At 43.0% G+C, this 24,724-nt stretch overlaps 1 protein-coding gene across 1 annotated transcript in view; it reads left to right on the forward strand.

Annotated features, from left to right (window-relative positions):
• LOC128718397 (frizzled) overlaps positions 1 to 24,724 on the forward strand; it is a 69,493-nt gene that overhangs the window by 27,106 nt on the left and 17,663 nt on the right. Inside the window, exon 2 of the mRNA XM_053812024.1 lies at positions 19,613 to 19,732. Coding sequence (XP_053667999.1) covers positions 19,613 to 19,732 — 120 coding nt within the window. The remainder of the gene's footprint in view (positions 1 to 19,612; positions 19,733 to 24,724) is intronic.

Here is a 24,724-nt window from a genome sequence, read left to right on the forward strand (position 1 = left end):
GATGTTTTTGTTTCTGGCAGTAGCCTGTGGTAGCCTTGTTTGCTGCCACCATTTGAGGTCCTTTCCCGGAGCCGCCGGAGGACACGAGATGGTGAAGCTTATTGCATCACTTCATCGAGATGTTTCAATTTTTTACTGCTTCCCGCAACACCGTCCAGACACGGTAGCGGGCATCCGATCGATGTGTGTTTGCTTTGGAGATTATCGTGTGACCTTTTGGAGGAAGAGAGCGTGTGTGTGGCTTTTGCGGAGTTGCGTTGGGATATCATGGAACGTAACGTATCAGTAACGGGTGGGCTGGCTGCCTTCCGTGCAGCGTTGCTGTTGCTAATGGTTGCAACAAATAGTCGTTTTGTGGAGGCCGATTTACACTTCCATTAGCACGTTGCTTCACATAATGGGGTGGCTTAGAAAACCTGTTTGTGTGTCGGGAAAACGTAGCGAGAAGCGGTTTTGTAGGTTTAAATGCGTAGTGGGTACAGGAACAAGCATCAACATTATATTTTTGGTCAGAATTCCGCGTTGTTGGTGTTTACTAGAATAATAGAGCGTTAGTGAATTATCAAAACTAGTAACTATCCTCCAAACCAGGCTGTCGCGAAAGGGAACAGGTAATGAAAACAGATCTGAAGGCCCTGGTACACTAAACAAATTTGCAGATACCCGGAAAAGTTGATATTAAAGAATTTAACATAAATTTAGTCATAAATTATCCAAGCTTTATTTGTTCGTTTATTTTAAAGAATGTATTTTTCCAAAGTGCAAAAAAATACATTTGGTGACTGTGCCAAGTGATGGTGAGTATAAAACTATCATCGCTGCGAGCTGCCACCGAGGGTCTGCGCAAAGGAGATGGGCTAACTTGTCTACTTTTCATCCTTGCGGTAGAGAGTGCTATCCACGACTCGGAGGTGGAAAATTCGGGGACCATCTTCTATAAGTCAATCCAGATCTTGGCATATACTGGTTATTATTATATTACAGCTCTCCTACGTAGCTTTATGCACCAAAGGATTGAGTAGGCGGCGAAAAACTTCGGGTTGGAGATCAACGAGGCTCTGATATTGGCGCCACTAGCGACTTTGCTAACAAATCCTTATCTTACGCTAATTGATGTACAGATTGGTAAAAGCAGCTTCGAAGTTGTCAAAAATTTCACCTATGTTGGGTCAAAAGTCAGCACTGACAACAAACATTGATGTTAAAAACGCGCTAGGGTGTTGGCTGCCAACCGGTCATACTACAGTCTGAGGAAATTTCTCCACTCAAAGCACCTGTCGAATAGGCTCGAAATACTCCGGTAGGCTGATCACGTCATGAGAATGACACCGGATGATCCAGCTCTTAAAGTACTTTTTGGACATGGACAGAGGCGGCGTGGTAGGCTGAAGCTGAGATGGAGTGAGATGGATCCACAGAAAGACATTTTTGTTGTCACAGGAGTGGTGTGTGATATTCTCTACCAAACTGGTAAATTGTTCATGCTGACCGGAAAAAACCTACTGTTGCGCCGATTTTGGCCTGCCGTACCTCGCACCGTCGCACGTACCGTCGCACGTACCCTATTCCTGATTTAAAGTAAACGCACTGTTACGATGTTAAAGTTTCTAAAAATCAAACTAAACTAAAACACAAACAATGAGATTTTTATGGTATGCGTAATCGTATAATAATAACATAAAAACAGTCAAAACGACAAACAAAGAAACACATTTGAACATGAACTTTTTACGCATGTCGTCCGCCGTAAAATGTGGAATGATTTCGGTACCATGATATTTTATTACCTTTCTTCGCATCGTATGACAATTGCATGATCAGAAGCATTTCTCCCTATCGTGTAGCGTGTGTGATGGTTTGCCTATTGGAACTTGGGTTCCCGAAGTGCTGAATTGAGCTTTCCTGGTAATCCTATTCGATTTTGGCGAACGTCTCGCTGTACAACCGCATTGCATTGATTGGAAGGCATAAAAGGTACAGGGCCGCCAAGTACGCCAGGTCCTATTGCAATTTAATCATTTTTTTCGGATATGGGAAACCAGACATGGCAAGAGCATCTCACGGGAGCACTGAAGTTGCTGATACAGGCCAAATAAAGAAGCAAAAATACTAACCGTATCACTACAAGAAGATTGTTTTTTTTTTCTGGCTGGAGTATCATGTTTTATCTCTTTATTGTTGGTAAGCGGGAAAGCCCCTAAGCGTCTCATTTTATTTCTTATGCTTTTTTGAAGCGATTGTATGCTTTGTCAGGCAGTAGTACTGTTGAAAGCACATATGTCACATACTGTGTTAAAGTAGGCTAAAACTGTCGGTCCTGCATGGCATTGGCAGATGATTGACGTTTTTATCAGTTGAACTTCGCTGGTTGTTTTATAATGTTTGTTAATTTATTGTTGTAATCTGAAGGACAGTTTGATATACAGGCAATTTACCAAATGGCTGTAACGGAATCTTTTTAATAAATTTAATGATTTAGTAATTTTAGTAATATTTGGTTCATGTGAGGTTATTTTAGTTTTTTGGATTTTCCTGTCAATTGAACCACAGTGGAGTTCAGTAAACTAGGATTCTTCAAATATTCTGATTCTGATCATTTAATTATTGGTCGGTCTGGAAGCTTACTTAGCTTGCTTGAACGCGAAGTCCAAAACGTATACGGTAATGAAAACAGTTTTTTTAATAATTGCTTCAAGCTCAAATCGGAACCTGATGTCCATAATGTAATGATTATCGATACCATGTAACAGCTCTCGAGGATGGCAGAATTTTGTCAATGACCCGAGTCAAAATCCGACTGTAAAGCAACATTATTTCACACTTCGCAATTACTCCAAGTATTTTGCGTCAAGATACATTGGAACGAAAAACTAAAAAAGTAATACAAAAACATATTAAACAATCAAATCAGTTAACAGTTATAATTTTGAAAGACGAGAATATTATAAGATGTAAATGAAGCATGATTTGACCTACTTCATATGTCTAAAAATTCGTTCCGAATGTGTGTAACAAAGCAACTTCAAAGTTGTTTTTTTTTACTATCTGGCCCTATTCGTTAAAGATGTGCAGACACTTGCGTTTTATGGTCAAGGCAGAAATTGTATACTAAGTGGTTATTAGCATTAATGTGTTTGTATTGTCGTGTGCTTTAGACTAATCGAAACAATGATAAATTACGATGGATACAAAAAAGATGTTCATAAATACTTTAATTATTCAATATTTTGAACGGATTGTCATTGCACGCAAGATATTTGCCTTTTTGGAGACTGTGAAGTTAGTGTCGTGTTTGTCCAATTTGTTGCTAATAAATAAACAAACTCATTACTTGTTACTTTGGCGTATGGCTGACGTTTATTAAGTTAATCGCTTGATTGCATTAAAATAATTCGCCTATTTTATCACATCATCCTTTAAATAAATTGGTAAACTTTTAAGTAACGACTATTTGCTATTTACAAATTACAACTGTTTAAAATATTCAACTACTGCTATTCAAGTGAATAGTTTATCAACTATACATATCGGAATTCATAAAGGTATTTGATAGTGTTTGAGAGTATCAATAAATATAATACAATTTTTAGTTCATAGTGCCGCATAATGGCTGTCTTTAACGTAATGACCACCAATGTACGGTCCATCACATGTAAGCACATTAGTGTCACTGGGAATGGCAGTTTCATGTGAATGTTCATAAACGTACCGTTACAATCTAGGCTGTATGCTCAGAATGTACATATTCCACATTTGAAGCGCAAAGCACAAATAGTAAATGATGAAGCCTTTTTTCAGCTAATATTCTCCAACTTCGCCATACGTTTCATCTGTTGATCACTGTTACGGCTCGATGTGAAACGATATGACAGCGAGCAAAATGAAAATAGAAAGCAAATACTAAAAATACGACATGAAAAAAAAAAAAACGAACCGTTCCTTGTCGCGTATGTCAGTTGCTTTGAAACAATCGACATGATAAGGGCTCTTTCCGTTTGGTCGGGTACGTCACGTCGAACCAATCTCACCGATAGACCGTTTCAATTTCCGATACTTGGAGATTGGAAGCATCAAACAAGGGCCGTGTACGTAGCACTGGTACACGCTGGCGTTAGGATGTTGTGTCATCAGGTGGAACCGATACCAATGTTGATGAGTTCGATGGGAGATATGTAGCTGCTTTCTGTAGGGTCCTGCCAAGAACGTGCTTTTGGTATGATCAATCGTAGAGCGTCATTCGAATGCATATGTGTATGGGAATTGTTTGTGAAAATGGGTTTCTAACAGATCAAAAGAAGTGAAAGAATATTCCATGAAACGTTGCAGCTAGGAGTAATTGGCTATGGGTTTTTGGACTCAGTACAGAGATGGTGCAGTCAACGAAAGTAGAATAGATCACTCATTAATAAGACCACAGCTGTTTGTTCGTGTATATGGTCATGTTTTGGCCTATAAAACTAGACGAAGTAAGGATGTTTGATGAACACGTTTGAATAGTTTTAAAACTTTATTTGTTCGAAAGCGCACGGACCAATTCACGCGCTCTTCGGAGACTTTAAGACGATCGTAAAATTGTCCAACTACGTGCCGAAATTCAACCACCATCGAACGTGAGTACAACGAACGTAAAACCGGCCCGCGTAGGGTTGCTGTGCACCACATCAAACGGCGAATGTTTGGGTAAACTTGTGCACCGAAAGTTTAGATTGTGCTTCGCGTACGTGGAAGCGTTGCGTCTTCAAAGTAAAATTACAAAAAAGCGGTTCCATTTCGTGGCTTTGCTGTGCTGTTGTGGCGTTGCCCGGTTTGCCCCGCAGCGTTACCTCGCGTGCGTTCAAATAAATGGCTGTAAAAGTTTATGATACGGACAATTGATGCGTTCTTTCGCCAACCGGGAGATGGTAGCTCATTGCGGGCGAGTGCGTGCGTTTTTTGTTGTGTGTTCGTTCTAAACGTAGCGTAGCGTAGGAATTGCTAAGCTCTCCGCACGTCGCACTGAGGCCTCCGTGAAGGGTAAGCCTTTTGAAGCCTTTTTATTGTTATGAAATTGGAAGTGAATCACGGGATGCTGAAGATGTTTGGGGTTTGTTTTTAATTTCCGCATTTTTATTTCTCACTTCAGCGGGTTTCGGCTCGTTTCGTCGGGAAATTTTACAACCGCTGAGCTGCCAGAGAGAGAGATTCAGGGTGGGAATTACCAAGCTTCACCAAAATCGACTCCCACACCGTTCGAGTCGCTCGGTGAGGGGTGTACATTAATGAAATGATACTGTGGTGGTTTTCGTTTATTAATTATGGGAAGGCAAAGGGTATGGCAACGGATTGCGCGCGAGCCTTTGCTTCGATTCGATGGCGTGTTTCTGCACCTTGGAAGACAATGAAAGCCATAAAGCTTTGCCGGTGTATAAACGCCACAAACCCGTAGGGCTAATCCGTCTAACAGATCGGGTCGATGGATGAGCGAGGTGCTGGTTTTATCGTCGAACCGAAGGGCAATGGAGTTTGTCAGATAACTGCCATTATTTGTCAGCTTTTTGAAGTTTGAAGGGTGATAATTAAATTATCAACGTTCCCATAAGAGCAGGTTGAAGTTCATTTTATGTTGAGATTTTGATGCTGGAAAATGTGCTGACGATTTTTTGTCTAGGGTTTTTACTGTTTGTGGGACGAGAAGCTAGCACAATTTGGCAATTAACATAATTTTACATTTATTTATTGCAAATCGTGAAGAATATCGTGGATTATCATTTGGGCATCGTTATCGTATCGCATTTTGGTTCCAAATTAAGTTTAAACGTTGCAAATATTTATGTCAAATAATTAAATTCTATATTTGTATTGTGGCTATGAGATTGCTCTTGCCATAAAAAAAATGTAGTCATTATTGCGATGTGAAGAATTAAATTTACTTTCCGTTCGTGATTGAAGCACCTTATCAGCAATGTTTACACAAGTGCAAAGGTCCATATTGGTTGTCGTCTCAACTTCCCTTCCTCGATAAGAATGTTTCGTAACGGAATACAGAGAGTGAAACTGGCAGAGAGTTAAACCTTTCAGCGGGATTGAGCTAACCTTTCGAACCAAGCAACACACGCATATGGTGCGTGTGGGTTTGAAACCGATGTCCCGACCGTTTACATATTGGGTCGTTTGTAAAATTTTCAATTACGGAACCATTACCACACCGGGACCAGTGTGCGAAGAATGGTCGGCATGCAATTAACTGAAAGTCAACAACACAGATTAGTGTGTGTGTGTCTGTGTGTGTAGGGCTCGTGCACCCAGTGCGAATGCTTGTCCAAATGATGCGAGCAGAGTTGAACGGGTTTTATGCAAATTTTACAACCCTAATTATCGCTTCGCCAAGACGGTTGGCAAGGAAACTATCGGCCAACAGGTCCTGATCCGGAGGGTTGTGCATGATCCAAAGTAGCATAATGGGAAAGTGCTATTTTTTTGTGCGTACCAAAACCTGCCTCGAAATCGCATATAGACACAAAACGAAATTCCATACAGGCGTTCGAAGCCATGGCAATGGACATTATAATTAGTTTGCTTGTACTCGGAAGCACGGCGCGCATGTTGATTAGACGTCTGTCTCGTAAGTGTGTACAAAAACACGCTCTGCTTTTGCTGTTAGACGTAGCGAATATGGGGAATAATTGCATAACGAATTGGGATCGGCGTATCCTAAATAAAATTGGACATTTTCTAATCATTTTCTCTTTTGTTTTTCATTTTAGGTAAATCGAGCATATGCGTGGCTATTCCCAACTGTGGAGACAAACCGACCATCTGGTAGCAATGAAATGTCGAATGGAACGGTAACGAGGACCGAGAGGACGTCGGTACGATTGAACCACACCGTTCGATGGCTGTATCCCTGGAGAAATGCACAGCAGCATGTAGAATTGCATCACTTGTCGGATCGATGTTTAACATTAATTTACGAGCTCTCGGTGCACGGGACACGAAATTAGGTCACTGGTCGATACATCGTGTTAGTTTCGTGTGCATAGTTTCGCGAAAAAAAAGCACCCAGTTCTATTCTGTCACGATCAGGTTTTCGATTTCATTCCAGTGCAAGTTGCACCCTGGTGCAAATGGTCAGCCCGCGCGAGTGAAGTTATTAAAACCGCGGCCCTATACAAAGCTATCGATCAGCGATTGAAGGGTGCGCTTAATTGGCCGTTTAAAAATGGTGCAAAAATCGCTGCATAATTGGCAGCATGTGTTGCGAATTTAGTGTATTCGCAGCAATTGAACACTCTTGCTGTGGTTGTTTTTGTTGAAAGCAATCTGCCAACTTCCCACGCCGTACCGCGCTAAGATAAGTTGCGTAGAAATCTGGTGCTGGTATTGAGAGTGGGCTTTGATTGGCTGTCATCGGGCTGGTAATTAACTGCATGAACCTTTAGCTGGCTGTGGAGGCCTTAAGGGAGCTGTAAATTTTGAAGCACTTTAAGTGGCAGAAGTAAAAACAGCCTGCACACACCTGCATTTTAAAATCATTCCAGCCAAATACGCCTGTATCTCGGGAGCACTTGTTCGCGAAAGTTGTTTTATTGGTTGGAAAAACTTCGCACTCCAAACCAAACATGTCTTATCAGATGAAAGAGTTTGCGGGAAGTCTAAGACGGTGTGGAGGTACGTGAGCAAACTAGTAGGGCATATTTACGCTTTAGGGAAAAGTAGTTTTCCTGGAACTTGGTAAAGAATTAAAGACGCACATAGAAACAATCCTTTGCATAAGAGGTTTCAAAGCGATACATAAAAGATTGTGCCGGAATTTAGCGCAAAACGTCAATGGAATGTAGAGTATATTTGCTGGCATACATAGAATAAGCACATTGATTCTCTTTTAACGATTGAGCAATGAACATTGGTGGTGTTGGCTTGTTTAATTTCGGACATTTCTTTTCGAATGGGGATACCACTTAAATAATGACAATTTGTTTCTTTTTTGTAAGGATGTTTTTTTTACTTTGGGACATTTTGAATTAAAAGTGATGTGTGAGTAGAATCAATTTCCATTCAAGCAATATCTAAAAAAACGGGACGAGTTTCGTATCTTCCTTTATGTGTTTGTTTTTGAATACTTAAAAAGGACGCAAAAATGGTCTCAACATTCAAACTTGAACTTTAACTTTAAAATTTATGTTCAGCAATTAGAAAATGGATAAAAAAAATGAAGATCAGGAATATGAGTATAAGGATCCATTCGGATATCACGATATTCCCTGTAAGATGATGATGTATTGGAACAAATTAGAAGCGTATCACGTATTTTGTTTCCAACTAATCTAAAGCAAATGGCTGTTTCCGGAAATCGTCCAATGTAATGAAGATTTTAAACGGTGCCATAAACCCAGCCCCGACCCAAAGGTCTTCCGGGCCCCGCAAAATGAAGTTATTATATCGACATCGTCGAATTATCGTCGTTGAAATAATTCATCTTCACCATGGTGTGCTGGCACGCTGAATTGTTTCGCCACGGGGAATGAGCCTTACGAACGGCAATAGTTTACGCTCTCCGTCCGTTTGGCGAATGGTGAGCGGTTTGCTGTTGGTACCAGCGCGTCACCAGCATCTCAAAATTCCCTTTGGGCTTTGGAGGAAGAAATTCATCACAAATATTCGTTTGATTCGTGCCGATGCCGACCGTGTCTCGCATGCCTACAGCGGTGGGCTTTTGATGGTTGTCTTTTTGTTGACAAAGTTGTCGTTCGGGTGGTAGGTTTTCTGCCCTCGCTTACCGCCAAGAGGCCAACACTGTTAGTATTCTCTGCCGTTGGGCGGAAGTTACGCTTCGCGCGTTGATGGAGCTTCATTTTACGGCGCGAGGTACGTGCAGGTTCTTAAAGGTTTAGATCAAATGGTGGTTGCGGAATGCGCTCGTCCCCAGCGAACCGTGTGAATGGTTGCACTGAATGGTGACGTAATTATGAGCTAATTGTACAGCATCACGGTGAGTCGTGATATCGGACGATGAGAAACTGATGTTTGGTTGTTCTACATTTTCTATCATTCCTGTCTGGGACGTGGTTGTCCATTTCCCTGAAGTGTTTTTCACATCAAGGCCCTTCTGGCACGAGTGTATATTCGTTTTTTTTTTGCGCATTTACACTCTTCAGGAGCGAAGTCTAATGTTTGCTCGGTGTAGGGATAGTAATTTGCTTTTTTCAATTGTTTCGTTAGATGCTGTACTTCCTGTATGTAATGGCGGCCCAGGGGTGGATGCTTTCCTTGTCTTAATGCACAACCTTCCCGGTACACACACTCGCCCATGGTCGAGTGGAGAATAAAATCAAATAAATGACCAAATTTCTGGACCGGACAGCTAACGTAACCCTTTGGAAAAACGGAGCAAAACAACGCTTACGTTTCTTGGAAAGGCGCAATGCCAAGGAAACCTCGCGGCAGGTTCGTTTTGCCGTTGATGATGATGAGATGTTAACGACACCCAGCACTAATCGGTTAATGCGATAAGTACGGTGTGGGGAGGATGCAACCTTCTTGCCGGATCGGCCCATGAGCACACTCGAGGGAATTAGTTTCGTATTGCCTTTAGAGAGAAGCTGAAATTTGGGTCGTGCTTTTGTCTATTTTCTCGCTTACGGTGGGAGGCAAACACACCAGGAAACAGATACGGGGGCATTTACAAGAGCCATTAGATGGGACGTTCTCATTGAAAGCGTTGCTCAATGCTTCGGTGCACTTGAGAGCGTAAAACAAAAGTAGTGAATGCGTCTGGCAAGAAATACATGAAAACGACCCCATCCTGATAGATCATGTAGCGTTCGTGGTCGGTCGTGAATCGGTCGCTAAGCCAGTTCAAAACGACCGATAATGAGCGGTTTGTTGCCGGACGAAACTATTTGTCGGAAAAGTTATGAGGTCGTGGGGTTTTGCGATGGCCCGCCGAGAGCGTACACAACAGTTTGATGAAGAGAATGTGTTTCGGTTGATGATAAATGTTCACAATCGTTTCGGACGCAGAAAAAAGAAAATCGGTTTAGTGGTAGTTTTGTAAACCACATCGTTTAGCTTGTTTGAAGGAGTGTTTTCAATCAGCTTTTTCCTGCTCTTTTGATGGTGGCTGGGTGTTTGACCTTTTCGTGGGTCATTTTTCTTTTCCTCGCTTCGTCGCGCTCGCGGGCAACGATCGTGTTCTACACTGAGTTCCAAAGTTTACGTCGTTTTTAATGATTTTAATTGAAGAATTCTATTTAATTCTATTTAAACATTGTGTAACATTATAATCGAATCATGTTTTCATATGTTTTAAGGAGGTGTTGGTGATTTTTTGAGAAGATTTAAGATTTAAAATCTCTTCTGTTGCACAAATTTACCTTCCAATTTTCAAACATTATCATTCTTCATGATTTATATTTAGAGTATAACACCATGAAGGATATTTGCTATTCCCTGGGTGCTGTCAGATTTTTGCGAAGTAAAGCTATACGAACTTCACACTAAGATTACCAACTATCATATTACTCTGATGGTATGATGATAAAGATGTTGCTCATTTTTATATGAGCTGACGTATTTGCTTTACACTCACCACCATTGGAGTAAATGAGACAGTCTATTGCTGAGATGTTGGACCAGATATAATTGTTTTACATTTGCCGCGAATGGTAACCTTCTGTTTAATGTTGAGAACCTTCACGAGACCACCTGTAGTGTCTTCTCTTTCTAACTAATAACGACGATCAAACAATTCAGACACTAAAAAAACACGTGGGTCTCCATATCTTTTATTTCCGGAACGGCAGAATGACTGAGACTTCCAATATAAACATTGTTTTGCAATATTTACCTAAGTAGTATTTCTGCCTAAATTCAAGCTGCTCAAGCCCAAACGTCACAAATGTAACGTCTACTTCACTCTATTTTATCCTTCAACTTATCTCAAACCAACGAATTTAACGGTTGTTCCATGTTTGGAGATCAGATAAATCATCCGTTGCTAGCCATAAGTGGAATAACATGTAGACCAACCACCATCACTGCATAGCCTAAATTTGGTAGGAAAAATGAAACATGAGCCTGCAAGATGGATGTGTTTCATCATTGTATGTGATTTTACCTGTCCACGCCACAAAGTACGCTTGTCTGCTTTACTGCGGAGACTCCCAATTGGAAAACTTCTTTCGTTTATGGACATCTCATCGCACCCATGTAGTGTTTGCGTTAGGTGCGCCAAATAGTGTTCCGAAGTGTTGTCCACTTCGGGCGACACTGCGTTACCATGCGTGGACAGTTCCATTCTTGGCTGTGTACGTGGTGCACATTTGGAGGTTAGGATTGTCGTGTCTCCCAAGGCCAGTCTTGCCAACCACGCTGCTGTCGCGACCGTTTAGAAGCGGTTTGAATTTTTATCCGGCTGAGTGAGGTTTCGTTACTCGCTTGATTGGGCGGGTCGGTAATACCGCTTGCGGTTAAAAGCAAAGGAATCCATATTGCAGTGGCATTTTTGTGAAAATTGTGAAAAAGAGCGCAAAAAGTCCGTTTTTGAAAAGGGTAGCTCAGTTCGTCTGCTCGTTTTTTTTTTTGTTCCGCACAGGAATCTGTGCGTGTTCTTAACAACTGTTCCATATGCATCAGCGGCCCGTCGACGGAGGGGGAACTCTCATGTTTGCGCAAATTTCATTAACATAACGATATTGGTGAGCGGTGTTGAATGCTGTCACTTCGTACGGTTAGACTGCTCGTGTTGGTGCCGACGGCCGGGGACGACCGGGTGATCCTCCTTGGGGTGATCGATCAACATTCCTCACACGCTTGACCGGGGCCAACAGTACTAGTCATCCTTTTGCGGCGGGAACCCGCATCGAGTGCCCCGAAAGAGCGTGCCAATCCAACGATGAAGGATAGCCAAACGAAGGGCAAAACCTGAGCGGTGACACACGCGCTAGAAGATTGAATTGAATAAGATTGAAGTTTGCATAAGGGCTGCAGCTGTGGCGACGCTGGCCGGGGATGTAACGGCGACGAAATGGAAAAATATTTTAAGTGAACGATTGACCGGGATCTCAAGACGGTGCTGTGGTGGTAAATGAAATGACAAGAAAGAAGAGGGTGAAAAAAAAAATCCCTCGTCCCGGTGTGGCCCACAACGATCGAGGCGTACACTCATGTGTCTATCTATATGCAAATAATCTGCTCCTAAGTGTATGCCACTTCTTGGTCGCACCGTGGCGCTCCGGCCGGTCGAGGCTGTTCTTTTTGTTGCTGTTACTACGATCTTCTCTCTCTCTCTCTCTTTCGCAGAAGCTGTGCCGTGGCTCGTTTCACTTTTTTGCCTGGCCTCTGCATCTCATTATCTGAGGGCCTATTTAAACGAGATTGAGTATCGATTTTTTGCCCTTTTTCCACCGTGTGGCCACACTGCAGCATTGGGGCCGGGGATTTGCCGCCAGTTTCGCTGCCGGTATTTGGACGGGGCATTGTTTTGTTGCTTTGTTCCATCATGCGTCTGGTTTTGCGGTTCGATCACGACCTGTCACTCAGCCACTCAGCGTCCCCATCGTGGGCGTTGCTGTGCCGCTGGGGGGGGATAGCCTGGAGGATAAAGTATTTTTCACCTGGGAAGGAAAAATTGGTCGAGTTAATTCTACGCCCGAATCGAGACGAGCCGCGGTATTGAGGGCGCGCGTTTTGGGGTTCGTTTCTCAAGGTAAATAGGATGGGACGGTTTGCCCTAGTCCAAGAAAAGCCTCTGAGGGCGTGGCAAATTGAAACGCATTTGCAAAACTTGCGGTGGAAATGTAGCGTTTTTTTTTCGGGGTAAATTGCGTTCAGAGCCGCATTTGGTCCATTTCGTATTACTGACATAGTTGAGGTGAATGTGCATCGTCACTCGGTGGGCAAAAGCACTGTGTAGTAAGCGCCAGTCCAGTTACTTTTCCATTAGAAGCGTTGAACAAAAAAATGGAGAATTAACCGCTGTAGCATCGCCGGGAATCGCACGTGGAACGCACGCATGCATTTCGAAAACGGCTTTTCTAAACATTTGTTTTTCCTCCTTCTTCAGAGTGTCCATGTCAGCTTCCGCTTGAACAAAAGCTTGTATCTCGATTACCGGTTGTGTAGTTTCCCCTGGCGTTTGTTGATGATGGCGATATTGAGTGAATATTAATTGGCTTCTTAAAGAAGTTCGTCGTGGACCAGGGAAACCGTCGGTAAAGAACGGTTCCACTAACGGTGGTTGAAGAGGGCGCATTTTCCGTCCCGTCTCACTCTACCTCCTGCGCTCTCTGTGCGATCCCCAAAGCACTAGAACACACTGCCCCATACATTCTAGTGTATGGGTGTCGAATATTTGCCCACTTTCGCTTTGCGTGGAGCTAATTTCCGTTAATTACCGGTACGTGTTTTGGAGCACGCGGACGACTTGTTGGTCGCCTGGATCGGGATCGGTGGCACTTTGTAGTTGGTTTTATTACTGTTTCTGCTGATGGTGTGATTGTGATGGAGGAAATGTTAGTTTAGGGAGCAGTTTTTTTTTGGCAACTCCCTAGCATGCTTCGGCTCTTATCCCGATGACATAAACGACAATTTTAATGTGATTAATATGGTAAGCATGTTTCACAGGAGGTTAAGATTGGATTATGGATTTAATTGAAGAGAACGAAAAACAGCTGACGAAAACACCTAATTAGCCGAGAGTGAAGTGTTGATCGAGCTAAAAATCGTATATGTTGCAATTATCACATAGTTCGGAGGCATTATATCAAAGGATTAATTAGACAGAGAGTTCCGAAGAGTCTGCATGTCTAATTGTGGTCTTGAATTTGGTTTTTGATAACCACAATTGAAAGATATTAAATTAATTACATTATTGACATAGTAGTTACACTCTTCAACAATGAAGCTTTTGTTCTTGCCCTTATCTTGTGGGTATCTTTATGAAATGTATTTTAGCTTTGAGATTCTGCATGTTTATATCTGTTATCTGCATAACGTGGTATGTGATCAGATGCGATCAGATATAACATGGCTTGACAGTTGATATAACAATTCATAACTGTGACGGGTTTTCCAGAACAAGAAAGGAAGCTGTATACTGTGAAGCTAGTCTTTGTAATAGTCAGATACAACGAGTTTATGAATAAGCATTTCATGACGAAGATCATGAATTAAAGGATGAGTTACTATATTTTATTGTGTAAATGTGAGCTTCCTGAACGAAAATCTCCTGCTTCCGCTATCAATAGTATTATGTTGCTTGTTTCTAAGAAATCCACCGGCCTACAACAGCGAAAACCCCACCCTGTGAAAGCTAAGAACAGACAACCCCACAGAATGGAACAGATTTTTCGTTCTTGCGACTGTTGAAGTCAATTTGAAGCGTGTTTTTGAAAAGATGAATTCGCTTCAGCAGTGTGGAGACTCTTCGCACGGCACTCGGTCACATCAGGCTGGTGGGGTGGGATGAAAATTTCTGGCGAATGATGGTTTGTGAAATTTATTACTTAGCCGCGCGGATGCTTTTGACTGTTCCTGGCAGCGTTCTTTCGCTGTTCATTTGCAAACAAGAGAGATCCGGCCGGTGTTCGAGATTGTGGGAGAATAAAAGAACGGACGCCTTATTTTTCGGGAACCTCCGTCGGTCCAACCCCTCCTTTAGGGTGGGTGGGACTTTTAATTTGAAAATATTTATACTCGCCGGAAAGACACACTCACACACACACCCGGCTTTGTTTCGGGTGGTTGGCGTGGGAGGAAAGAATACAACGCCGTTGTTTGCCGTCGTATCCGGTAGGTGTGAGCGCTCTGGCGAGCCTATCGAACCGGGTGGGTCACAACCCAAAGACGACAGTTTGATGTAACTTTCGCACAAAGAAAGAACCTCCCCCCCCCTTCCCTCCCACGCAGTTCATTTAGAATCAATGGGGAAGTTTTTGTGATGAGTTTGCCGAAATTATTACGCCGAAAATCTTATCTCACTCACTCGGCACCTTCGCACCAGCGAGGATGCTGGCCTCCTGCAATGGGTTGGCTTCTTCAGGGTCTAGCAGAATGGCAGATACCTCCGCCATGAATGTGGGTATTGGAATGCTACGTGTATCGGAGTGCTACCACCACAAGCAATACCACAACAGGGACCGCTATCAAAGTGGTACTTTGATATTGTTTTTCCAACGGGGGTCCGTTAGGTATAGGGATTTGGAGGGAGAATTTTTATGAAAAGATTTTTGCGGACAGTAACCGGCGGCATAAAGGCTAGAGCACCCTTGGAAAGGTAGAACCAGGCTTCAGTGTAGGGTGGCCGTGCTTGAATGTTACTGCACAACAGAAGACGAAAGAAGATAAATAGTAGGGGATGCTGTGGATGGTGAAAGAGTAATTAAATTTCAACGGTAAATATTGAATCAGGTTGAATGGCACCAAATGTAAACAAAGGGAAATAAGTTCCTGACAGCGATCAAAAGTTCTGAGGTGCAGATAAAGTTAGACAAGAATGATAGATAACGAAACATGTTTCATGATATTCTTTGCTTTCCAATAATTGGACGTACGGCGACGGCAGCTGCTTGATATAATTGACAAAATTTGTAGCTCTTTGGTATGCTTTTTATTGCAGATTTTGTAGATACAGACGGTTTCGACTATAAATTGATGCATTCCTTTAAAAATCTCGTCAATCTGATGGCACATGCAATTGCATTAGATATTAGAGAAAAATAACAAACTATCTGTCTTGCATTTGAGTTTCGTAAAAAACTTGCCAAAAGTGTGTAATAAACAATAGAGAAAAATATAGAACAAACGGAACAACAACTCTGTCGATATTTTTTTTAATGACTTAAAACTGCTACAACCCATGGGTAGATTATTTTAACTGCGTGCGATAAAAAGCTCTTAAAACTACTTATGTTTCGTAACGATGCACATTACTTATTTATAGAAGTTTTTCATCTCTGTTTTGCTGTTCATTGCTAACTGACTCAAAAAAACCTATCAATCATTTTTTTTGTGATTTCGTATCTAAGTATAAAATAGCGTCACCCACATTTGGGTGACGCGGTACGGAACTTGTCAAATGCGGGGACTATTAATAATGTGTCTAACATGAAAATATTGACGAAATACTTCAGTAATCATCAGATGTTAGAACTTCGCCTTTTTTATGCAAATTGTGGGTAAATGTTATTTAATTAATAGACAAACGATTCTTTTTGTTCTAAATTTGATCATATATATAAAAAATATCGTTCCTGCTAAAAATGCGATCAAAAATGTTAAACTAGTTTTGCCATTTTTTGACTTACTTTCTATTTTATTTATCTTACACTGCCAAATATTCGAGTGTGTCTTGCTAAGAAAAGATTCTTTTCGATCGGATTATTGGATTTAATGAGCTCAATATTGCAATTTCTATCATTAATTTTAAGAGAAAGCCGCCATCGTCACTGCTTGGGTCACTCGTTCGCAATGCTGCCGATTCACAATCGATTGTTCCACCGAAACTTATTAAACTTCACTTATTTCCATACTCTCAACAGACGGTTGAAACTGCATGAAACTGAAATTGCAAACGTTCCCTCCATGAACTCAATAAAACTTTGACCGGAAGAGGCGCAATGGGGTGCATTTTACCCGCCGAATGTCTGACACTAGTCAGACTGCAGATGCAACAACGGGCACCGAAATTCCATCAATCTGATTTCATCCGAACGTACCGTCGGCGGGAACGAACGGTACGACCGGTGGCACACCGAATGCTTCCATTCGATTAGCATATCTACCCGCCCGTAGCGTCGTGCAAAAACCTTCGGCGCACCGACAGGTTTCGTTTTCAGCATTTTTTTTTTGCGTGTCCCAGTAAAGGTTGCACGGAGTATCGCCGCTTGCATAATCGGTAAACGATTCACGGAAAAGCTATTAGCGGATTGGAAAACAATTACAAATTATCCAGTCTCGTTGTGCAGTCGATTGGAAAATGTTTAGCGTTCGAGCGTGCTGGTACCGAAAAAAGACCCAAACGATGATCAATCCATCGAGAGCACATCCATTGCAGGGAGAACGTTTTGGATGGGAGAGTGCCTATTTGCATCTGGCTGAGTTCGACACCGTGATCGTCTACCGCTGCCAACTTGGTGTGAATGTATGCGTGGGGAAAACGGTACGCAGCTGGCACTTTTAGATTTGCTGGTGCTGAGAGTGCTGTTTGAATGCAACATTTTGATTCCCCCCTTATGGGGGGAACCTGATGAACAGAGTTGCACAGAGTGCTGAGGTTTCGAGTGTACTTGCAACGCTAGAGGGCACGTTAGTAAGATCTATAATTGCGCTGTTTGCAGGGTAATTAACAGGGCTACACTTGTAGCAGGTCCGTTGAAGTGTGCGCCGGAGTGTAATAAAGATATTAACCACCTCGCACACGTTTAAGATTTGCAACGACCCATCCAGCTCTCCTTGAAGTCGCTTTGTGATTTTATGGCTTTACAAACTGCAGCGAGACGACCGGCAAAGCTTTCACTTCGTTCACGAAAGCTGCCAATCTGTGGATGGTTTGAATCTGCCCCGAGCTAATTAGCTTTTTTCTCATCTCGTTCCATCAATAAATGAGCCGTCCCGGAACATGCTGATTGAACGATTCATCGAATCGTGAAGCCTTTAAAGATGCTGGAGCATAGCCAAGCAGGTTTTATCTCAGGATGAATGATTTCTTCTTTGCGTGTTAGCAAATCTGTGTACCGGCTGGGTCGGCCAAAAAAAAAAGATTCCGATGGTGGAGATCGTTTGCAGAAATTGAAATACGCCCCAAAAAGATGTTTCGTGGTCCAAGACGCAAGAGAACTGGGTCAGCACGTTCGGAGGCAGATTGTTCGATGGCTTGTTCGGCTCCAAAGTCTTTTGCTACGTGATGACAACCGTTTTATGGCAGGAGATGGTATCCTGCAGAGGAGCTGGGATCGAACCTTTAACATTTGCCGTTTGGCTGCGGTGCCTAATATTAATCGAAGATCCGTGGAGAGACAGCCGGGTGGAAGGGGGAGGGGAGGGGGGTGAGAGGGGGAGGGCAAAAGAAGATCAAACTTTACGATGATGAATGTACATCCGATGATCGGGCCATCGGGAGAGTAATCACATGACGTAGCAAAGAGCAATCGTAACGGGCCCGATTGGTCCGACACCCTGACCTCGTTAGAAGACGGCGGCACATCACGACGAGCGTGTAATAATGTAGGAGATTGCACGGGGCAGCTCTTCAGCAAACGAGATGTCGAAGTGAAACGAGATCGTTTCATCGTCTCTGGCTCCGAAAAACTGCACCATAAGCCTTACTTATTACTTTCCCCTCGGTGTGTCGTCTGTGTCGGCGGGAGTAGTCGGAGTGTGTGTGTGTGTGTGGTTTGATCGTTAAGCGTTTGTAATGTGTAATAAATACGTCCTTTTTGCTTTTCGCGGACGCCTTATTTTACCCCGGCATCCCCAGCACCGGAACGGGTCAGGACCGGTTCTGTGATGACCTGCTTTAGGGGGTTAGTACAGAACGCATGTGACTTGTGAGGGTAACATACGGGCGAAGGCGGCCCCATCATGCTGTGCACCTGGATGGGACTGGTTTGTCCTGTCCCGGGCGATGTAAACGTGCATGCCGATTTGTGCCCTGCACTCGATTCCGCACTGCATGCAAATAGTAATAAATCAAAACGCTGATGAAACGTAAACGAGGCCCATTTCTTGAACACACTCACACACACACACACATATGTCCCTTTGACAGGGCATATGACGCCTTGTGGGGAACGGCGTTTGGTGCAATCGTCTCTCTGACGCACTCTGCTGAATATGGTACGGCTGGTTTCGGTACGGTTATCAGGTTCAATTTCATCGCCATGTTCTGATTTACTTGCATACGCTCGTATTACTGCCGATCCACTTCGATATGGTGTCCCGTGGTTGATGAATCGGCACCGGCGACGACCCACATGCTGCGAGACAGTGACCGAACCGGAAAAAGATTAGTCCATCATGTATCCGACGTCTTTGGTGTGGTCTATTGCCCCGTGTAACGTTACGATTTGCAACTCGAAGAAGATTTATGGGTCGCTCGATTAGAAAGGGTACAAGGCTTTATGCAGCTCTATTGAGCGTTGAGAGCAATGCGCAGTTCTAAATCGCCACTCGCTAACGAACCTGTATAATGCTTTTGATGTCGTTTTGTAAGACATTTTGATATACTTACACGCACCAGCGCACCAAAGATTTGTGGTAGACGGGCTGCTGCAGGGTTATTGATTTAGATTAACTCATGACATTTCCTATCCAATTTGCACGTTTATGCTCCAGAGATGGTTCACCACGCTACTGTCCCAATCGCACAGTTGATAAACGATCTTTACCTTTGAAGCGCGGGATTAATTGAAGCTTTACGTCCGATCAGAAGACTTTACCACACGCGCCATAACTGCTCGATGTGTCCTCGACACGCGGAGCTCTGCTAGCGGCAAAGCTCCAACATATTATCGCGGCGCCCAAATTCTCCAACTCCATTCACATTTCAACTCCCACGCAGTGGAATTATTTTTCATAAACTGTATTTGCACTAACGTTTTCGTTTGTTTTTCGCTCGCGTTTGATTTTATTCCAGGTTACCAAGGATTGCGGTGCACCGTGCAACTCGATGTTCTTCTCGGAAAACGAGCGTACCGTGCTGAAGTACTGGGTCGGTTCGTGGGCCGCCGTGTGCGTGGCGAGCTGTTTGTTCACGGTAAGTGCTGGAAGCGGGAAAATGACCGAGGAGCGCTGATGAACTTCGTGAAGAGTTTTGGAGCGTAGAGTATAATACAATTACTAGGAATATGAGTTTTACGAAACGATCCGTGACATGCGTCGGTGTGTTGCGGTTGCGATTTGTGCGGGGAGAAGAACGCAGCATCACGACCCGGCTGATGGTCGGAATAATGATGAACTCTCACTCCGGACGCGATGTGCCAACACGAATTAATAATTACTGAAGTTTTCCACTGCCCGGGCAAAGATAATGAAAATGATGCTTTTTGGCACAAGTTTTTGCTGCTATCTTTTGCACTGTCGCTGTTAGCCGACAAGTCGTTCTGTTCGGAGCTGGGAATAGAACTGCGTAGCCCGGCTAAAGTATGGCTTTCCATGTTTGCGAACTCAGCATTTGCTACTGGTTGGAATAGGTTTAAATTTCTAGCGGGCTCTGTATGAATCTGTACGAATGCGAATCCGATCAGTTTTCGATGGTTTCCGAGTGAAGCTCGCTGAAGCTGTTCGGTTCTGTTGGCTTACTTTAACTGCCTGGTTTCAAGAGAAATGCATTTCATTTCTGTTCTAGTGCTTTCAAATTGATTGAAATAAATGCAAATAAATTATATTGCTTCGTTTCCGCCCTCTATTCGTATTCTATTTCACGTGGATCAGCTCGTAAAATCTCTCGTGAAAATCATTCCCAGCTGACGGTCCTTGCGCCGGATACAGCTCATCTACATTAACGGTAGCCGGCCATCCTAATGCTCCACACTAAATTTGGTTCAGTAAGCCCACACTTCTAATTAGCGAAAATTCATTCCCATCCACCATCCGTGGAACCCAAAACGTATCACATTCAATTCGGACGTACAGATCAGTTGGTTTTGTGAACTGTTGTCATGCGATCATCCTTTGTCCTGTGATTTGTGCATAGCTGGTGCATAATTCTATAAAACTTGGAATGCACGGTTCGAAAGTGTATCCACAACGCGTTTGGGTGCAGCGTAATTTCCCACAACATCCGGATCAGTGCAGGGTTCGGTTTCTAATTGAGAGCAAAAGAATCACCTTTCCGGTTATTCGCAGCTTTGCGGTTCACCGGCACAGGTGCATCAGATGTACGTCTAGCTACAATCGGACATCCATGTTGATGTGTGTGTGTGTGTGTGCCGGTGGTGACTTTTCATGCAGTTTGTGATAGTTATCCTCTTGAACACGTTTCGTAAGCGGATGAGGTTGCGGGCATGGCAATTGACTCGACTGTTATTTTCGGTCCGGAAGTCACGTTTGCTAGACAAACGTTGCAAGGTGCATAGTAAATGCTGCACACCTTCCTGTTTAACGTAGAATTCAATGTGCGCAGTGAGTAGAAAAGGAACTCTATTGATTTTTATTCCATCGGAGCGCGAGGTTGAATATATTCTAAGCTGAACTATTTGCTTATCGTCAAGGAAGGAGGGTATTGATTTTCCGTTCAATAACTATAGAGATGAAATCGCCATCGAGGATTTCATTCCAAAGTGTTCTATTTTTGTAGTTCTTATTGGCTGAACGAAGGCATTGTGTGTAAGACCCAGTGTGGAACGTCGTGAATATGAAAGTGTGCTCTGCCCGCATTCTACAAAAGGTTCATACAAAACCATCAGGGCCTGCATCAACGCAACAATTTTTCGCATGGGTAGTAAAAGCAGCATTTTCGTTAAATTGTTGGAGTGTTCTTAACACTACAACTACCAAGCTTTTTGAAGCGTTTTTCTTTATGGTCACATTATAAGGCTGGATTATGGTTTAATATTTTGCTGAGTTTGCACTGCAGAAAACTTTTGTAAAAACCAAGAATTTACTGCGAAACAATTGTTTCACCACAAAAATTAATGTGATTAGAATGAAGCGTTCCAGTCAAAATGATTGGTCCGGTAGTGCTAGTGGTAATACGCTTGCAACCACAGGATATCTTTTCTACTTGTATTTGCTTCAAAAACAGGAATGTTTCACTCTTGATGGACAATGTCACTCCGAGATATGAAGCAGGCTCGTTCAATCATTTCTGTGTCATATTTGTTTGCTGGCCCGGAAACCCATCAAGCAAATTCAGGTCACGACATCCTTGGCGCTGGATCAGTGTGGTGATGTTTTTTCGGATGAAGTTGTGGAATCTGACGCGCGTTGAAGAATCGAAATCGAGTGCACTATTAATGCAATGCCAACTCAATCACTTTCAACCTGATTTTCGATGAGTTTTTGGCATCGGTTCAGGAATCACACAGCGGATATTCTGGGAAAATCTATCATCGCAAATTGGACGATGGGTTCTTGTTTGTCGGATGATGGTGTTCGAATTACCATTAGCTTATGGATTGTTTGGAGGATGATGGAACTGTATGATGGAACACGGTGATGAATTATTGTTATATTTTTTTTCTCAAGCACCGCAATAACTTCGTTTGTTCCGGGTTCGTGCATTGCTCAATAAAATTCTGGTCTATATATTAAAATTGCTAAATATTCGCCGTTTTGTTACAACCCCATTCTAGCTAACTGCTTGTTTTAGTGACACTACAGCCTTAAGAGGCCGGATGCCTGTCATTTCTGGCTTTATGGTAGTTTATGTACTTGGAGCTGCAATAGTTAGTCCCCTATACGGTTTATTTTCCTTCTCTAATGATTAATAAAAAATGGCAGTTTGTTTTTAAATTTACGTCAATAAAATGGAATTCATGTACTTTAAATTTAACAAAAATTCTGAAAAAACCGTCTTCAACGACTTCACCGATTGAGTTAATTAAACAAATAAATATAGAATATTGTCGACACGGTAGCTGTCGTACAATTTCGGACATATGACTTTCTGAAAGCGTTTACATTTGGGGTGCTGTTACGGTAGTGAAAAGGATTCAGAAATTGCTGCCAAACGTCTCAAAAGTGTTATTGTTATTTATGGTTTGTTATTTGTTATTGTTATTTGTTATTATAAAAGTGCTATTATTATTTTGACATTATTTGCTACGCAAATAGGGAGGTGTCTGGAAAAGAATGGTAGTCGCAACTTTCTTCCAAAAGTTCGGAAAGTTGCATGGGTAAAAAAAAGATCACAGTGAAAATAATTCGATTTCGGTATTCAACAGGGCACCACGGATGATTCATGCACACAAAAGTCACAGACACCTATTAGCATTTCTTTTGCCAACCAAATATAAACGTCACCTTCATTCCACCAGCCTGTGTAACAATCGTTCTAAATTGGCAAACTTTGGCCGGCTGAGAATTGTCATTTAAGGTGACAGCAATGAGAGGGTTCTATTTTCTTTTGTTCCCCCCTCTCCCCCCCCCCCCCCCCCCTCCTTCCTCGTTTTACAATGCCCTACACTCCAGGTGTATAATCATGGCAGTCCCGCTTTATGTCGCTACCATTTGCATTCTGGTTTGTTTTTCGTTTTGCGTTGTGTGTTCGAAACATCGCGCAATCTTTTGCCGCCGCTGACAGCACAAGGAATGCAGTGGGAGATTTATTGCTCTCCATGGGTGTTTTTTTTATGTTTTCGTTGCTCTTCTTCCTCAAAGCCAAAGGAAACGAGTTTCGTTTCGGAAAGAATGCCGCGCACGACACGACCAACCGAAATAAGAAAATGCGAACGCGCGCGTGTGTAATGACTGGCGGAAGCTTTGGAGTTCGCAGGCATTTTCTCTGTTTGTTTTTACTTGTATATTTGGTTTGGACTGTTGGTATTATGTTTTGTTGGTCTGTTTTCCGTTACAATGCATCCGTGCCGGCACGGGCAAGTGGCTTATTTGCATGGATGCACTGATTTTTTGTTTTATTTTTTGCATGCCGGCGCTCCCAACAGTTTGTTCAGGGTGCAATTTGTGTTTGCCGATTCTTGCGAACGATTTTGCAAGATGTGTCACCTACTATGCTAAATGCAAGCAAGCGTTGCCATTGCAATGATTTTGAGATGCTTGTTTTGTAGCGAAATTTTATTTACGTTCGCCAGAAGAAAAAATGCTCGATCGTTGGGTTATGCTTGTTACTGGTGCTGTTCCTTTTCTTCGGTGCTCTCTCCGATCTCTTCAGCCTTTTCCGCGTGCAGTTCACCGTTGACTGCCGAAGAAATGTTTACTTTGCTTTCATCATGGCAGTTGTTCAAACAAATCGCAAAATGCACCGGTGCAGCTGTGTGCACATTTCGTTGCGGTTGGATACGAATCCGTCCTCCGTTTCGCGCTGGCCGGGCAATGGTGGGCAATAAAGTAATGCCGCCCTGCGGGCCTTAGAGTGTGTTGCATCGACGTCGAGTGATATGAATCATGTCTCGGCAACAGTGTGTCTGTCATGAATGTCGCTAGCAAGAACAATGAAAGAGAGACGAGAGAAAAAAATCACTGACCACGGAATGGATGCGGTTTTGTGCGAAAGAAATCCTTAGTAACCTGAGCACTACGAGCACCACAATCAACGCACGATGAAGTGATCAATGGCAAACCGAACCGGGTAGGTGTACGAATACGGCCAACCATTGGGATGGTTGTTTTAAGGTTGAGTCCTCCAAAAAAGGAAGCATCCGAGGCACACACAAAAAAAATCAAAAGGACCAAAAAGAATCCGGACGTTTGCTTGCGGCATGCGAAAGCGTCGTCGTCGATGGCTCCGATACGGTGATGAATCGCACAATTTGCGCGCATTGAGTGAATTTCCATTGCATGCGGTTCGGAATCGTGATTGATGGAAAAAAGGGCGGTTTAATTTGCTTAGTCCTTCATCGCGGCTGTTCACCGGCACCAGTAGCCATCGTCGTCATCACGCTTCAAGTGAAGGACCCATGTGCGCTCATTTGCCTGCGCTTCGTCCAAATAATGACGTCTGGTCGTGGGTAGATAGACCGTTGCCGTACGCCGGGTTGAAACAAAATACCGCCAGAACGCGGCCCCGGTGTACGCCACGGCAAGGTAACGATTCGGCCGGGCTGCTCAACTGACGGTTAGGCGATTT

Source organism: Anopheles marshallii, chromosome 2 (genome assembly GCF_943734725.1).
Source record: "Anopheles marshallii chromosome 2, idAnoMarsDA_429_01, whole genome shotgun sequence".
NCBI classification, from domain to species: domain Eukaryota; kingdom Metazoa; phylum Arthropoda; class Insecta; order Diptera; family Culicidae; genus Anopheles; species Anopheles marshallii.